Raw genomic sequence first — 18,657 nt, 5'->3', positions numbered from 1 at the left:
TAGGCTACGAATGCATGCTGTGGCTGGGCAGGATGTCGAACGGCTGCAGATGACACAAATTATTATTATTATTATTATGACTTTTTTTGGTTATATTTGTTTTTTAATATAATTCTTAATATATATGCATATTATTTTATATGATGTTTATTTTTTTTTTGGTTAGTGTTAAATATTCTCACTTTTTTTTTTGAATTTTTTTCTTCTTTTTCCTTTCTTGACCCCTTTTATCTTCTTTTTTTCCCTCTTTTATATTTCAACTCTTTTTTTGACTTTGGTTTTTTTCTTAATAATTTTTTTAATGAATATATATTTTTAGAATATTTTAATTTATTTATTTTTGTTTTATTTTTTTATAGTGGCCAAAAGTTTGATGGCAGAATGGAGAACCTCCAACACTGTGTAGCGAAATTCTCTGATTATGACGACAACAAGCTTGACGAAAAGTTGATGGCCAAAGGCCGGATTAGACTGGCTTTGTGTAGTTGTTGAGCGGCCAAAGGATCGAACAAATCTAAAGCCAATGTTATGAACAAAGTTAGTATACACAACAAAATACTCAAAAGAACTGAAATATGAAAATATCCATGACAGGACAAATATATTTATTTAGAAATGTACAAAAGATATGAGATGATATGATAATGTAACAAATGAGGCCCTGCTTATATACCTAGGCAGTTGCCCCTTCATAAATGGTCATGTCCTTAGAGACATGTCTCTTCAATACTAATTATTAGTTAATTAACCATTATTCATGATTATTACTATTTATATCATTTGTATTATTTTTATATATATTTTATTCATAACATCGGACCATAATGGAGGCAGCGAGGGCAATGATATATGGTCAAGAATTGCCTATGTTTTTGTGGGTAGAGGCCTGCAATACAACTGTGTATGTGCAAAACGGAAGTCCTCACAAGAAATTGGAGGACTTGACTCTTGAGGAGATGTTTATAGGAGTGAAACCGGATGTTAGCCATTTGCACACTTTGGTAGTCCCACGTTCGCATAGAGAAGAGGACTAAGCTGGGGCCCTTGTCAGAAAGAGGTGTATTTGTGGGCTATAGTGAGGTCTCAAAAGCCTATCAAGTCTACATTTCGGGATAGTGGAAAGTGATCTTGAGTCAGGATGTAAGATTTGATGAAGGTAGGACCCTTAGGAGATCTTATGAGAAAGATCCAACAGTTGTCGAGAATTGGAAGCGAGAAGCTCCTAAGCAGCACCAACAACAGGGATACAGTCAATAGATCTGGAGGATAAGCTGTATATTCCTTCTAGCTATACTAGGAGGAAACCGAGATGGGCCGGACAGACCTTGAAGGATGCTAAGGAGCTTGTGGAGGCTCCTAATAGCACCTTCAGGGAAAGCGGACCACTGATGAGATCTTCTAGTTATTTGGCATTGACGAGCAGCGTTAGTGAGTCTGAGCCTTCCATTCTTGAGGAGGTTGTAGATGAACAACTACGGAGGGATGCCATGATAGAGGAGTATAGCTCCAGAGTCCATCATGAGCAATGATGTATGGAACATAGTGCCGAGACTCAATTTTGGCAGTAACTCTGTAAATATTCCTTGTAGGTGGTCAGTTCTCCCTGTATGTGCCTATGTATTGTTACCTTGCACTTGTTTTTCTTGGTAGGGTTGGCCCACAATTGTTTCGTGTGGTATGACAGCATGGCTGTTACTTTGTTCATAGACAATTGAGTTTGTGTCTTAACACAACCTGTACTTGTTGTGCTTATGTTTCTTGTATACTGCATTTTTCTTGTTTGCAAATTTAAAATGTAGTCAGGATGTTTGTTGTTGACCCTACAAATAAATAGTGGTTTGTGGTTATTTTAGAATATAGGTGTGTTGATCCCTAAAGGCTATTGTTCATATCTGACTGAGTTCCTTTGATGTGCCTTATTCATTGGTTATGGAACAAACATATCTTGCCCCTCCGTCTTATTTGACAGGTGTTTTGTCCATTGTATCTGATTATTTTTTTTTGTCAAATGATTCGCACGGTCTCTATAGTGGTTCTTGAAAGCATCGTCTTGATTATTAGGTAGAAGAGTCTGGTAGTTGGGTCAGCAGACAAAAGGTTTGACACTTGGCGAACAGAAATAACTGTTTTGACACCACTTGTAACATACTAACTGACCTGATGATTGTTGTGCAAAGCCATGACAAATATAACACATAAGATCTAAATAATCCATAAGGGTCATAATGCAGACACATACACACACACACATGAAATATAGGAGTAAATAATACATTCAAACATGATCATGTTTTTATATGGTGGTTGAAAAGATGGGTCACAATGAATGGTTTAATTTATAAACTAGGGTTATTTATATTGTATGCTTATTTAATCTTAGGTGTATAGTTTAGAATCACATGTTTGGATGTATTAGTATCACCTTTTTTGATTTTGCTGCATTATGTTGTTGCTTATGGTTAAAGAGTTTCCTTTAGCTTATTTGTTTTGTTTTATTTACGTAATGTAGTGGTCGTCTTGTTGGAAGCATTAATCTCTATTGTGTATACTAGTGTAATGTAGACATAAATGGAGATATTGTGTGGGTTAGATACATCAACATTCTCCCCAGTTGTTGCCCAAAGCACAGAAAATTTAAAAATAATATAAAATGGAAAATAAAGGGGGCATATATACTACTTCCCTAGTCTGTAGACCCTCTTTATTGACGTGCATACCACCTCTCAGGGTCTTTCCGGGTCTTTCCGGCATGAAAGCTTTTGAACCAACATCCCAAATAGGGCCTTATAATCTTGTTGATATAAGGGAGGTATTCTAGCCTTTTGTTGACTCATGATATCCTTAATTCAGTATGTTCATTGTACTCAGATATTCTAAATCATCATTCAAACATAACCAAAGGTTCAATATCAACATCTTCACATATGGGCAATTACTTCCATATGTAGCCTTAAATAAATGCAATGATGAGGCAAAGTCTTAGCAACCCTCTATGTTGGTCTCGATGCTTCCCAATAACAAATAGGTCTTCATGTGTCTACATTATAGACATTGTCATGCATGGTAGTGCTGGTTGGTTTTGTCAATGTTCTAGACCAGGAATTCTGGGTTTACAGGTCAATTATCGACCATTGTTTCCTTTAAAAGCTAACTGATCAAAATAACTTCCCCTATGAGATGACCCATTAAATTGGTTTGTGCCATAGCTAGGGGTTGTAAGGTCAGTCTTCCTTAGTATTTAAGAGATCCTTGTTAGTCATCCATAAAAATTATAGGTAAATATAGGATGATGAAGAGATTTTGGCTTCCAACACTGTCCCTTCTCAAGCTCTACTATAATCAATGTTTTGTTTTATTAATTGCATTGATGCTTTATATGAATGATACGAGACCACAACTTTCTAAGACACTGTAAAATATTGTTTTGGAGCATTATTTTTCAGTCTCCTCTATTATTTACTTATGAGTTTGAATTTTTCAGAGAATTATCTCTAAAAAGCACATGGAATGTCACCCAAATAGGGAAAGGGGCACAGAAATATGAAACTTCACTCCAAAATTTTAGAAAAATTGGGAAATAGAATAAATTATATTTATTTTTATATAACTTTTTACAATGAGACATGCCACCCTTATTTACTATTTTTTCCCCATGTTTTGTAGTGTCTTTTCCATACTTTTGTTTGCCTTTCTTTTGTGTTTTAGTTGTGAGTGAGTCCCATTCCACTTGGGTAAAAGTTCTTTTTTATTTCTTTCCTTTTCACCAGGCATTGGAAGCACCTCTTTGCGCCGAGAGGCGCTCTACAACGTAGTATGGGGGTAGATATCACATAAAAACGTAAACGTAAAAATAAACATCACATAAAAACGTAAACTTAAACGTAAATGTAAATGTAAACATCCCAATATGGGCGTAGATCTCACATAAAAACGTAAATATAAATGTAAACGTAAATGTAAATGTAAACATCCCAGTATGGGAGTAGAACTCACATAAAACGTAAACATGTAAATGTAAACGTAAATGTAATGTTTAACATTTAACATTTTTAATCTACTGTCGGCCCTATTTAAAAATCAATCTAATTATTAGTATGTATAAACACTATAAATTTAAAATATAAATTCGAATACTCAAAAAAGATGTATGGGAAATAAATAAAAATATAAATAAACTAGAGGTATAGTAAATAAATAATTTTTTATTTTTATATTTACTCGAGAGGTATGGTAAATAAATAAAAATATAAATAAACTAGAGGTACGGTAAATAAATAAAACCTCCTTTTATATTTATTCCATAAACCTCTTTATATTTACGAAAACTAAAAAAATATGTTTTATTTAGGTGAAGCCTATGAGCTAAATACCATGGGACAAAATTACAAATAACTATTACTACCATGGGCCAAATACCATATTTATAAAAGAGGTATGGTAAATAAATAAATATAAAAGAGGTATAAAGAGGTATGATAAATAAATAAAAATATATCAAATAGGATTAGAAATCAACATCTAATTATATACCAAGCCTATGGGCCAAATACCATGGTAAATAAAAGAGATATGATAAATAAATAAAAATATAAATAAACCAGATTTATGGTAAATAAATAAAACCTCTTTTTATATTTACTCCATAAACCTCTTTATACTTACTAACACTCAAAAAATAGGTTTTATTTAGGTGACACCTATGGGTCAAATACCATGGGCCAATTTTTTTTTTTTTTTTTTCCTCTGGAAAAATCCATAAATATTTCATTAATAAGCAGATAATTACATGAGTCTGTTTTTACAAAATATTGACAGTTTGTGCTGTTAATTTGCATTACCACGCAGGGTAAGCTATCTGAGCTATTACAGTAGCCTGTTTGTCACATATCTAGCCAAAAATATTATCAAAAATTTACAGTATGTATCTATATATATGCTGCTGTCATGTATATACGGTTCCTTTTATGCTGTTAGCTGACCCGAGGTTGGGTATCTCGGGTCTATATACGGTCGGTGGAAAAATCTTTGTTCCTGCTGGTCTTTGATCTCTGTAATCTCCCAAATGCCTTTGTCCATCAGCGCTGCCTCCTTGGATAATTTGTCGGCACCTTTGTTATGTTCCCTGTAGATGTGAGAGACAGTAATATTGTTAAATGCTGATTTGAGGGCAAGAGCTTCATGTAAGATAATGCTAAGTGAGTGCATGTGACATGTAGCTGTGCCGTTTATCCAATTAATGATGATCTGAGAATCCCCATATATGTTGATGCTAGTGCAGTGGTGTCTCAGTGCAAAGTGAAGTAAGTGGCGAAGAGTGATGAGTTCTGCAAAGTTATTGGTACCGGCACCCAGACCGGCCTTGATTCTGAATTGATGATGCTCTGATACATTTAGGATGATGCCTCCTCCACAGCTTTGCAAGTTAGCAGCTCCATCGAAGTATGCCCAAGGTATACTTTGATCGATGGGAGGGGGAGGAGCAGGTTGACGAGATGACGGAGGAGGCGGGTCGGGAAGTTCCTTCAGGGCAGATATAATCCCGGCCTCCATCAATGGCCAATGAATCGGCTTGTTTTCAAATATCGCTCTGTTTCTAGATTTCCAGATGGAACCATGGGCCAAATTATTATTAATACAATACAATTTTTTTTTTTTAACCCTAATATTAATATTAAAAGATTATTATTATTAAATATAATATTCGTATTAATATATTATAATATTAATATTATTAAATTTAATAACTTTGGATTAATACAATATTAAATTTGTTATATTATAATTTATATTAATATATCATGAATCATGATATATATTAACTCTAGATATATATGGGAGGGAAGAACAAATACATAGAGTGACAGAGGTGGAGAGATAGGGGGAGTGAAAATGGAGAGATTGAGATAAACTTAAGGATAGGGGAGAGGAGGAACGAAGAGAGAAAGAGGGAGGTGAGTGAGAGATGTAGAGAAGGGTAAGAGAGGGAGAGGGAGACACAAAGATGGAGAGAGAGAGAGAGAGAGAGAGAGAGAGAGAGAGAGAGAGATGGGGAATAGAGAGGAAGGTAGGAGAGGAAGGATGAGAGAGAGGAATTACAAGAGAGGAGGAGAGAGGGAGGGAAGAAAAAAGACATAGGGAGTGAGAAGTGGAGAGAGAGGGAGTGACAAGGGAGAGATGGAGAGAGAGAGAGTATGTTTAAGGGCGAGATAAAGAGACAAAGAAAGAGAGATAGAGAGAAGGGGGGGAGAAGGAGAGAGGGAGGGATATAGTAGCATAGTTGGAGAGAGAGAGAGTGTGTGTGTGATGGGGGAAGAGAGAGGGAGGTAGGAGAGAACGGGAGAGAGAGGAAGTACGAGAGAGCGGACTTGAGAGAGAGTGATGGGGGAAGAGAGAGGGAGGTAGGAAAGAACATGAGAGAGAGGAAGTACGAGAGAGCTGACTTGAGAGAGAGGAGGAGAGACGGAGGGAAGAAGAAATACATAGAGAGTGGGAAGTGGAGAGAGAGAGGGAGTGACAAGGGAGAGATGGAGAGAGAGTGTGTATGTTTGGGGTGAGATAAAGATACAAAGGAGAGATGGAGAGAATGGGGGAGAGAAGGAGAGAGGAGAGAGAGAAGGATATAGTAACAAAATTGGGGAGAGAGAGAGAGATGGAGTTGGAGGGGGAGAGAGGGAGGTAAAAATAAATAAATAGAGAGAGAAAGGTGGAGAGAGAGAGAGGGAGTGATAAGAAAGATTGAGAGAGAGGGAGAGAGGATAACAAGAGGGAAGAGAGATAGAAGCGGGGGGGAGGGAGAGAAGGGAAGAGAGAGAGGGAGGGAGAGGAGGAGGGAGGGATAGATAGATAGATTAGAGAAAGAGAGTGTACGTTTTGGCGGTGATATAGAGAAACAAAAGGAGATAGAGATATAGATGGAAAGTGATGAGAGAGAAGAAGAATGAGATGGAGAGAGAGAGAGGGAGGGACAAAGATTAATAGATATGGAGCGAGAGAGAATGTATGTTTGGGGCATTGAGATAGAGAGACAAAGATGGAGAGATGGAGGGAGAGATATATATAGATGGAGGGGGGAGAGGGAAGAATATTTATTGCAATAGATGCATTGATTTTAGTGTAGATGTTGATTTCTATTGGTATTTGATTGTTTGCACTAGATGCATTGATTTCAATATAGATGATTTCTAATCCTATTTGATTACTTTCACTAAATGCATTGATTTCAGTGTAGATGGTGATTTCTAATCCTATTTGATTGCTTGCACTAGATGCATTGATTTCAATGTAGATGTTGATTTCTAATAATATTTGGTTGCTTGCAATAGATGCATTGATTTCAATGTAGATGCTTTCTAATCCTATTTTATTGCTTGCACTAAATGCATTGATTTCAGTGTAGATGGTGATTTCTAATCCTATTTGATTGCTTGCACTAGATGCATTGATTTCAGTGTAGATGTTGGTTTATAATCCTATTTTCTTACTTGCACTAGATGTATTGATTTTAGTGTAGATGTTGGTTTATAAATCTATTTGCTTACTTGCACTAGATGCATTGATTTTAGTGTAAATGTTGTTTTCAAATCTTATTTGATTGCTTGCATTAGATGCATTGATTTTAGTGTAAATGTTGTTTTCAAATCTTATTTGATTTCTTGCATTAGATGCATTGATTTAAGTATAGATGTTGATTTCTGATTTGATGTAATTGGATATATGATGGTACATTAATTTTAAAGTGATTGGATTAATATTGTGCATTGATTTTTGTGTTATAGTAATTCAACCTATTAATATTGGAGAGAAAGAGAGAGAAGGTATGATGTTTACTACAATATCTCGAGCTAAAAGTTTAAATGGTTTACGCCTGTCATTTTCATATAATCGATATGAAAAGACGACAAAATTAACAAGGGTGACAATAAGAATAGTAGAAGAAAATAGTTTGAGATTAATCACAATGAGAAACTATTTGTAATGTACTATATTCTTATTATTCACATTTTTTGATTCATTTCACTAGTTTCAATCTCACTTCTTCACCCCTGTGAGCATCACCCGATGCAATGAGTGCTAAGTGGACTATTAAAAAATCATGAGAAATTAGTTAGTTATGATTACCTCTCATGGAAATGGTCATAGATGAATGACTTACTTAACGCAGTTGAATCCCATAAATGATATCTAATATAATGCACTGCGAAAACCCCCAATACTTAACTATTACGTTGTCACTTTACATTCAAAATTTTTATTTCTATCATTTTTCATCATTAAAGTTATTCCCAATATCTATCATCTCAACAAACTGAGGTAACTAATAAAATTTAAAATTAAAATGACCAAATTAATCTGAGACATATTTAGCATATTTAAAATGATTATACTTAATATTAGATGATTCTACATATTATTGATGAAATCAATCATCTGTTCGTTAGATTTTCTTTGGCCGCACACGACTAAAACCAACCTAGATCCATCTTAACTTCGGATCTATCAAGTGCCAAGAGGGATCAAATCTCTCGAGGTGCAAACCTTTCCTCAAGTTTTGCACTCAAGAAAGAGGTTTGCACCTCAAGAGATTTGATCCCTCTCAGCGCTTGATAGATCCAGAGTTAAGATGGATTTAGGCTGGTGTAGAGAAAATGGCAATAAATGTCTTGGAATGTTCCTGAGCATTTTCAAATTGGAAATAACAATGGAAATTTTTTCAAGGGATTTTTCGTTAGATGGAGATGAATAGGTCCTATGTATTGGTGACTTTGGCACATATGTTTATGAATATGCAATTAATTTTCGTTTTTGTCATGCTTGCAGGTTCAAAGACAGGCAAAGCCTCCTGTTTGTAAGGTTATGGACTACAATAAAGAAAAGTATAAGCAACAACAAAGAGAAAAGGAACGGACAAAGAATAAGGTCCGATTTATTCTTGATCTTTGCTATTTTCTGAAAGCACTATATGTATTATCAAAACTAACAATTAAATTAGATAGCTGTCCTTTTCAAAGCAATGTATTTACTTATGGATAGCAAAACACCTATAATATTTATTGTATTCTTAGGGTTTGTTGTTCTTCTCCCTTGTGGCATTTAGTATAGACGAGGTGTTTTAAGATTTTAAAGTTTCAATCTGACATTCATGTAGAAATTTTGTTTGCTGTAGCCCCAACCCAGTTTCAAGTCTTTGCATAAGGCTTAATGCCTAAACCCCATCATGACATATGACTGATATAAATGTTAAATTTGCATTCAACTTGAAACAAAAGATTACTCTACTCTTTTTCACTTTAACGACTGATACAAGAAATTTATGCAAGCGCACACACACTATTTTTACACAGTGATTTGGTCTAATGACCCTGGAAAAACCCACAAGGGGAAAACCAGTGAAAGGAGGATTTATTTGCTTCTCTAGGAATTTCTTACAGTCATTAATACAACAAGAGTTTTTGTACTTATCTCTTCCCTTAAGAAGAGAGCCTCTGAAGTCCTCTTTCAGTCAAGTTCTGAACTAATATCTTTGTTCCACGTTCAACTCTCCTCAACCAAAAGAGGTCCTTCTACACAAGAATTTCGGACAACAAGACAGTCATATTCTGCCTAGAAACTCGGATTTGTTCAGCAGAATATACACACAGATATTCCAAGTGTATCCTCTCTGAAATACGAGCTTGTTCACCGTCTGCAATAGGCCCGAAAATTTCGCTGACAGTGTACAGAATTCTAGTAATGCGTGTAGACAGTCTTGAAGAAAATTCGGGCTGCCTGTATGCTGGCCCTGACGGAGATACAACTCGACCAAGCTTGGAATATGGCTTCAACCTGTGTGCAAACAATAGCTCTGACTGACTCCTACAAATTCGAGCTCTCCTCTTGACTTAAACTCGGCCTCCAAGAGAGATTTGAACTGCTGTAGCTGCTCTCTTGTTCTCTGCTGTAGATTATCTCCCTTAACCAAACTCATCCTCCTCTCAAGCTTCTTGCTCTCCTCTCCCCAAATCTCATGAGAATAATGAGCCTTGTTTTTATCCTTTTCCCTTTTTGTCATCTAAAGTGAGGAGAACCCTAACCCTTGAAATCAAGGGCTGAGATTAAATCTCAGCCCATGATATCAATGGATGAGATCAAATCCCCCACTTGACTGCCTCCCTCGTTTGGCCCCCCTCAATTAATGAGCCTCCTAGTATTTTCTAATGTTTCGTACCATATGGATTTTTCTCTCATAAAGTCATTGTACGACACATGTTACATTAATAAATTAAAGTAAATGGTACAAAACTCATAAAAGCTACTTTGCTCCATGACATTAATAAAACTCATAATGTCCTTTGACAAAAAGTCATTAAAGTGTCTTCCTAGGCCAAAAGGATAAATGCACTAGAAAACACCTCCTTGTTACCCTTATTTTCAGCAATTCATATTGTATTTATTGTTTATTTACTACAATAGATAGTATTACCTCCTAGACCTGCACCCAAATATATTGTAAGTGCTGGAACAAAGTGCAATCTTAGAGGCATCTTAGAAGATTTTCCATTGTCGCCACAATAATTGTTCCTCTTAGCTCTCCTTTGCCACAACAGGGGAAACCCTAGAAAACATGTTTATGATATTTTGTAGAATTTAGGGGATGGTGGATTTGCCTAGAACAATACCTATCCAGTGGGTGGTGTAGTTAGGAGAACTTGTTTGGAAGGTGTTGAAAAATTAAGATGCCTGTAGATTACGGTATATTTCCCTTAACTTGATAATTACTTGTGAATGTTTGTTGGCTTCTTATTAAATTTATATTCTCTTCATCAAGCAATTACCAAAATGTACAAAACATGAAGATCCCAAGAGATATATAACATCAGAAATTATGCTCCAATCCAAGGAAAAACCCCACAAGGGGCAAAACCCAAGAAAATCCTTTTCTTATAGAATCAGATCAAAGTGAGATATCCAAGACCCAATACCAAGACTGCGACAAAGACCCAAGTCAACCCTCCTCCAAGCTGTCTCCAACGATCAAAGTCAACAAAAGTCAATGCTGGTCAACTCTGAATTCTGTTCAATACATGAAATTTCGGCCCCGTGACAGCCTAAAAAAATCACATAAAAACTCACACGTGTGAACATAATTAGGGAAAAAAATCAATTCGTCTTCTCTCTCTTTTGACCTCTCTCTCTCTCCTTTGACTTCGCTGGTTTTTCTTCTTGTCTTGGCACACAAATCGATGTGAATGATGAGTTATCAAATGAGGTCGAACTGCCTGGTATTTATACATGTCTAGGAGGCCGAATAATTGCCTCTTTAAGCTGACTTGTCCTGGAGGGCCGACTTGGTTTGTGAAGGACATTTTGACTCTAGATAAATATAATTTTCTTTTTTTCCTACAAGAAGTCCAAATGGGACTTTGACTCAATTACATTTCTTTGATTCATAATAAATTCTCTTTTGACTCAATAAACCCTATAAGCATGAAAAATATGCTTTGACTAAAAATAAATAATAACAACGAATATAATAAATACATCAATAGTACATTTGAATTACATTATGAAGATTGGCACTAGTTACATTTCCAACAGAAAGAGGTGTAACTAAGTTATTATAAACATGCTCTAACCTAGAACATGGATTTACCTCAATGTATATATAATCAAACAAGGGCCCTTCTGAAGGTGCTCCTCACAACAAGTACAAAAGCAGCCAAGTAATAAAATGCAACCATGAATAATGGAAGGACAACCACATATGAAACCATAAATGAAATAGATGAGTAAGAAGGCTTATTTATCAAATGAACAGGTAAAAACACTCCATTCTCTAAGTGTGATTTCACCAAAAGATCAATAGGGCCTAAATGTGCCACACTTGACCTTCAACCCTAGTTAGGGCAGTCCTCAAAATAGGTTGGGCAATGCTAACTGAGACGTTACAGCAGTAAGTATCCTTCAATAAACACAATGATTACAATAAGATGAGGTAAGGGTTTCTCTTCAACCCTAATTCCCTCTTATTGGAGCAAGTCTACCCTTCCACGGTGGTTATTCCTGCAGAATCTTACTGGTAATTTCCAACCATCAAATCAACGTAAGAAAAACAAAGAGAGATGAGAAACCTCACATTTAAATGGCCCTTTACTTTTTTCTCCTAGTAGATCTTCAACTAAGCTTGAAGGCGATTTCCAACACTTGCAACCATGCATTTTGCAAATGAATCTTCATCCATTTATGTCTTTCTCCATCCCAAATTTAGGCTTCATCCATCTAGGGTTCAAGGAGATAGAACTAATATTTTAATCCTTAGAATATGCCTTCAAACCTAGGGTGCACCTCACTATGGCTTTCTTATGCGCTTTAGAGCCTTCTTTAGCCCTAGTGCACCTGTAATGTGCTATGTTACCAGGATTCGGATACGGATACGGATCCGGATACAGATCTGCCAGTTTTTTGAAAATGCAAGATCTGGATACGGCAAGGATACGTCACGTACTATATATATATATATATTTAAATTAAAAAAAAACACTTTAGAGCTATTAATTAAATAGTACAGTGGACACTTTATAATTATTGATAATATAACATATATCTATATGATATACATGCTAGAGATGACAAATATCATAATATGAAATATAATTATTAATTATACAAGTTTATAACTTTATAAAAAATCATTATTAAAGATATATAATATATATTATAACTTTATATTATATAAGAGGGAACAATAAAATATATATTAATATTAAATAAAGAGAATGCTAATATACTATTGTTATAAATCTACCATTTGTTGTTATATAATATAATAATTATAATACTATTTGGCATTTGATGTAATTAGTAAATTACTAATAGTTATAAATTGACTATATAATAGAATTCTGAATATTTCATAACTATAAAATTTAAATTGACTAAATAATACTAAATAGTTAACTGTTATATATATAGTCTATAGAATGTCATTCACTGTTATATAAACAATAATACCATTTGGCATTTGAATTTTGCAGGCCTTTAAAAACAAAATAAAAAAATCGACTATTTGGCATTTGCCTTTAAAAACAAAAACAAAAAAATTAAAATCGACCATTTGGCATTTGCGACTATACAATCCACCATTTGGCATTTGCGGGCCTTTAAAAAAAACAAAAAAACATACAATCGACCTTCCAAATAAAACAAAAAATAAAAATAAAAAACCGGACCATTTGTTGTGTATTTTATATGACATTTGAAAAAATAAAATTTTAACTTGTCAGCTGAGCAGCAACGGGCAGCAACGAGGCGGTGGCTGAGCATGGTGGCTAAGCGTTGCTGGCTGGGGCAACGACTGACTGACGGCAGCGTGGGGACAACGGCTGACTGATGGCAACGTTCCTCGTTGGCTGGGGACCCATATGTATTTTAGCCGTATTTTGGTGGATCTGGATCTGGATCCGGTTCAGATCCGTGGAACCGCCATTCTTCACCCTCTCGATGCCAGATCCGGTAACTTAGGTAATGTGATTACAATGGTCCTTGTGTTGCAAAAAATCTGCTCCATTGATGAGGACGTATAGCTGTCAATCAACCATGGAAAATGCTCAACATACCTCAACAATCTTTAGCTGTCTAGGATTGTCAAAACTAGGCTCTAAAATGTTGTCTTCATGCACCATGATGTGGCTTTCAATGTTGATTGGCTGTGGAGAGTGCCAATTGAGATTTTTGTCCATCAAGCTCATCTATGTCGTAGATGGGATCTCCATGAAGAAATCAGTGATTGAAGTCCCATTTTTGTCTCCCAATCACAAAAAGATTTCCCACATCAGCGACCTCTTGGCTGCCATATTGTTTATCACATGAATTAGTTGAAACACCTACATCTCTTCATCATCTAAGGTTTTCTACTTGTTAACACCTAGATCTACTTCCTGTGAAATCTAGAGGGTTAAAGACCAGCTTGTGTTAGAAAACGCGTACCAAGGACGTGTTCCCAAGGTTTGGTGTTTAGTCTAGGAAAGAGTATCCTAATGTGACCCTCTTTACTTAACTTTATGGGAAGTAAAGTTAGAGTTTATAAAGTATAAAGTCATAAAGTGACTTTAAAAGAAAGAAAGTCATAAAGTGACTTTATAAGCATAAAGGAATTTTAAGTCATAAAGCGACTTTATAAACATAAAGTTTATAAAGTATCATTTTGGTAATTAATGAAAAGGGGACTAAGGGCAAAAAATGTCTTATGGGTCTATGAGAGATTAGATCTCCAGCCATGATCTAATTGGCTAAGATATAATCTCAGCAATTAGATCTTAGGGTTCGGTCTCTCTTCTTAATGAGAGAACAAAAGGGAAAAAGGAAAGGGGAGAAGGCACCATTTTGCACATTTCATGAGAGTTGGAAAAGAGAAGCAAATGAGGCAGGGAGGAAAAAGGAGCAGCAGGAGAAGAGCAAGTACAGAAGTAAGGATAGCAGGTACATCAACAAGATTTCCAAGGTAGAGTCAGGCACAAACTTCGAGAGGCTCAATGCACTTATTGCTGGAGCTTGTGTGTTGAAATCAAGGGTTTGACGAACATTGAATGCTGTCAGACAGAGGCACAAAATATGAGTAAACTTGAGCTCATTTTTTGAGGCTGACTGAGTGCAGATTTTGAGGCAGCCTTAGTAGAATTTTTTGGGTCTGTTAGCGGTGTTTTTGAGGCATCCTAAGTGAATTTTTTCAGGGGTCTATCAGCACATATTTCTAGAAAATTCAACACATTCTGAGGAAATTCTGGGCATGAATTTCAAGGGAGATAAGTGAATTTAATGCTTTTATTTTCATGTTGTAAATTCTTTGATAAAGAAATAAAATAATCCTCTCTCTCACTGGTATTCCCTTTGGGGTTTTTCCAGGGTCATTGGACCAAAAAATTACTGTGTTAAAATTTGTGTGGCTATTAGTATTTATCTGAGCAAAAATTAAAATTGTAGAGTAGATTCATGAGATTTCAGTTTTGAAATATATTCATGTTTATAAACAGCATATGACATATTGGGTTGGGTCTTAAACTGATGTGATTTCACCTAAAACTGGAAACTAGGTTGGGACTACAATTTTCTACATGGTATCAGAGCTAAGGAGAACAAATTTGCTGATAAACAATGAGAAACAATGACCCAACAACAAATTTAAAACAGGGTTGAGAGGGAGCAGAGTTTAACCTTGGACAAATTTGCAATTGTGTGTTGGTGAGAAAGTCAAATGGCAACAAGGTTGAGTGTAGAATACAGGTTGAGTGGGGCTGAAAATTTCAGTCCATGGCAGGAGAGGATGGCCTTGCTTCTTGAGGAGTTTGAGCTGTGGGAGATTGTTGAGAAGGCAGTAGTACCTCCCATTGACCCAACATTGTTGACTAATTTCAGCAAGAGAAATGTCAAGGCCAAAAGAATTCTCTTAGATATTGTTAAGGACCATCTCATTGCCCATGTCTTAGGGAAGAAGTACAAAGCAAAGTTTGTGGCAAGAAAGTTCTCCCAGAAAGAGGGAGTGGACTACGAGGAGATTTTTGCTCCTGTAGCCAGATGGACCATGGTTAGTTTCTTGTATGGCCTAAGAGCCTGGGCATAAACTCAGCAGGAGTGATTGATGTTTGAGAGGGAGGATTGAACAGATAGGACATCTAGGACCGTGCCAAATGATCGGAAGAGATTCCAATTTCAAGGAAGCAGATAGTTAAGTAGAATGGAAGGAGCAACCTTCTAAGAGGATGTCATGGGTTGAGATTGCCAGAATAGATGCTCAGAGATGGGAGGTCTCTAAGAGTGGCATGCCTTCTATGAAGAAATTGTGCTAGACATTAGAATACGCTTCAGTGACAGAGGTAGCAGCAGTCACAGAGGAGGCAACCAAGATTTCCATAGGTGGATTTGCTTCAGTGTTAGAGAAATCACTTAGTTAGGGTGACCAGAAAGCAACTGTGGTGATGGATCCACTGAAAGAAGCTAAGCCAAGGCATGCGATGAAGCATGGTTGAGGTACTTGCATGGTACAATTGGATATGGTTTGAGATTTGTCTTAGGTGGTGAAGTAAGGCTGCAGGGATATACCGATTCAAATTGGGCTAGGAGTGTAGAGGACAGAAATAGCACCTCGAGATGCTGCTTCAGCTTGGGATCAACTATGATTTCCTGGTTTAGTAGGAAGCATACTTCTGTCGCACTTAGTATAGTAGAGGCGAAGTTTATCGCAACAAATGTTGCAAGTCGTGAAGCAATGTGGTTGTGGAAGCTTCTTACAGGATTCTTTGATTAGGTTGCTTCATCCGAGACATGGTGCGGAAGGGAGTAGTGAAGCTCCAATACATATCCAAAGATGAGTAGACTGCAGACATTCTCACCAAGCCTCTGTTTAGAGCGAAGTTTGTGTACTTCAGAGACAAGCTTGGCATGATGCAGGATGTCTCCCTTGTTGAGAGGGAGTGTTGATGTCTTTGTAGGATTGGGCAGACCATCTCCTGAGAAGCCATGAAGGACTTTCGCTTAGTCATGTTGATTTGACCAGGGGAGATGGATACATTCACTTGAGAAGCCATGAAGGACTTTGGTTGGGCCATGGTGATTTTCCCAGGGGTGAATGGCCTAGGGAAATTGCAGGATTGGATAGATCTTCTCCTAAGAAGCCATGAAGGACTTTCACTGGGTCATGTTGATTTGACCAGAAGAGATTGATGTAATTCACTTGAGAAGCCATAAAGGAATTTGGCTGGGCCATCTTGATTTGGCCCGGGTGAATGGTCAAGGGGTAGATCCTCTCTTTTGAGAAGCCATGAAGGACTTTGGCTGGGTCATGCTGATTTAACCAGAGATTGATACATTTACCTGAGAAGCCATAAAGGACTTTGGTTGGGCCATGCTAATTTGGCCAGGGGTAAATGGCCCAAGATACTCACATTGCCTACTCCAAGATGGAGTGATCTATAAATGTGCATGTGAGGAGCCACATTGCCTACTCTAGGATGGAGTGATCTATAGCCGTGCATGTGAGGAGTCACATTGCCTACTCTAGGATGGAGTGATCTATAGATGCATCAACATAACAAGTTCATGAACTTTTCTTATGGAGTAGAAATTTCAGCTAAGGGGAAATTTGTCGCAGCTAAGGAGAATACCTCCTTTGCCAAGAGGGAGTGTTGATTTTTGTGTAGCATCGGGATGTATTCCCGCATGCCTAAGAGGTCTCCAAGTCAGCCTAAGAAAATTAAAATTAAAATTTATTTTTGCGTTACCAAGTTGGCCTAGCTCATGAAAGGGTGTGTCACTTGGGTTAATTTACCCCAATTCGAATAGTATATGTAGATGATGTGACTTCTCATTTTCATCACCAAGCAAGTTTCTTATTCAACTTTTTGGGGTCTCTTGGACAACCACAGGTGTGGAGAAGAGGAGGACGAGTTGACTATTTGACCGAGCTTGACTCGAGTTGATTGAATTGTTTTGGGTCGAGTTTGACTAGAGTTGACTAAGTTGTAGGAGGGCCACACATGCACAAGAATTTGACTAAAGGTGACTATAGTTAATTGCATGGGCTGCAGGGCTGAAGTTTCACCGCAAGATGACTATTTGACCAACGTTGACTTTTGAGCATTTTGGTTGGTTTGACCAACATTGACTTGCTGCCAGATTAACCAGGTTTTGACTAGTAATTGGATTTGGACTTGGCACAAATTTCTAGATAAAATTGTTGATTTTGTAATCCTTGTTGAAAAATAAATTCTCCTAATGAAAAGTTGCTGGGTTTTCTCCCAAGGTTGGGTTTCCTCTGCAAACTAGGATGGAAACCCTAGCAAACTAGGATGGAAACCCTAGCAATAGTGGCGGATCTAGCTCAAAGTGTCGCTGAGAGTGCCTTTGACTAGAGAAAATGTTTCAGAATCTCATATGCCTTTGACTAGAGAAAATGTTTCGGAATCTCATGACGTCAAGTTTGAGAACAAAACGGTTGCACAAAAGGAAGTTGCGAAGGTCATAAGGATACAAAAGCGACACTTGGTCGTAAAAATTGCTAATGCTGCAGGGTTAGAGGACCCTGTTTTTGTGGCTGGAAATTATGGCGATCGGCGACACCATTCAATGGAAATCAGAGGCTCTCGTAGAGTGGCGGGTTGAGGAACCCTGTGCCACTCCTTGCTTAGATGCTATTGGGAGACCATGTGCCAGATTCACCAACTTCTTATTAGATTTTTATTAAGCTCCCCTCCGGGCAGTCATTGCTCATTAGGATTTGCTCCTTAGTTCTGGTTCGAGACCTCAAGTTTTACTTAGAGATCCGAGTGAGTATTCCCTTAGTCATGCGACACCTGCTTTTTGAAGGTTAGTAGCTGGATGGTGCTTCTTCTCTCTCAGTCTACAACATTGGTAAATATGCCACGGTTCTTATGGTTCTTTGTTTACGAGGGGGGATTGGAGGTAAGCCTTCCTCCTCTTAGACCTTTTCTTATAAAGATGCTGTCCATGCTCCCCCCAAGGCAAATCAACCCCTAGTGGCTCTTGTGCCGTTTTTGGGGAAAAATTTGAGGAAGTCCCCTCCTTAGAAATCTCTTACTTAGATCAAGAGGATCTCCATAAACTTTATTTAGAGGTAGCCTTAATTTGTCATTTTAGTGGCTTCTGGGCTCGTATCGCCGATCTCTACCG

General features: G+C 37.0%; 1 protein-coding gene across 2 annotated transcripts in view; it reads left to right on the top strand.

Annotated features, from left to right (window-relative positions):
• LOC149246511 (uncharacterized) overlaps positions 1-18,657 on the top strand; it is a 246,158-nt gene that overhangs the window by 43,975 nt on the left and 183,526 nt on the right. For both annotated transcript variants that reach the window (XM_089457956.1, XM_089457955.1), the window contains exon 4: positions 8,818-8,916. In XM_089457956.1, the coding sequence (XP_089314082.1) occupies positions 8,818-8,916 (99 nt within the window). The remainder of the gene's footprint in view (positions 1-8,817; positions 8,917-18,657) is intronic.

The sequence above is a fragment of the Pinus tabuliformis genome, chromosome 7, assembly GCF_031772625.1.
Source record: "Pinus tabuliformis cultivar Carrire ecotype Pingquan chromosome 7, CPIR1, whole genome shotgun sequence".
Taxonomy (NCBI): domain Eukaryota; kingdom Viridiplantae; phylum Streptophyta; class Pinopsida; order Pinales; family Pinaceae; genus Pinus; species Pinus tabuliformis.
The sequence above is the reverse complement of the archived record's forward strand: the minus strand, read 5'-3'. Positions and strand labels throughout refer to the sequence as shown.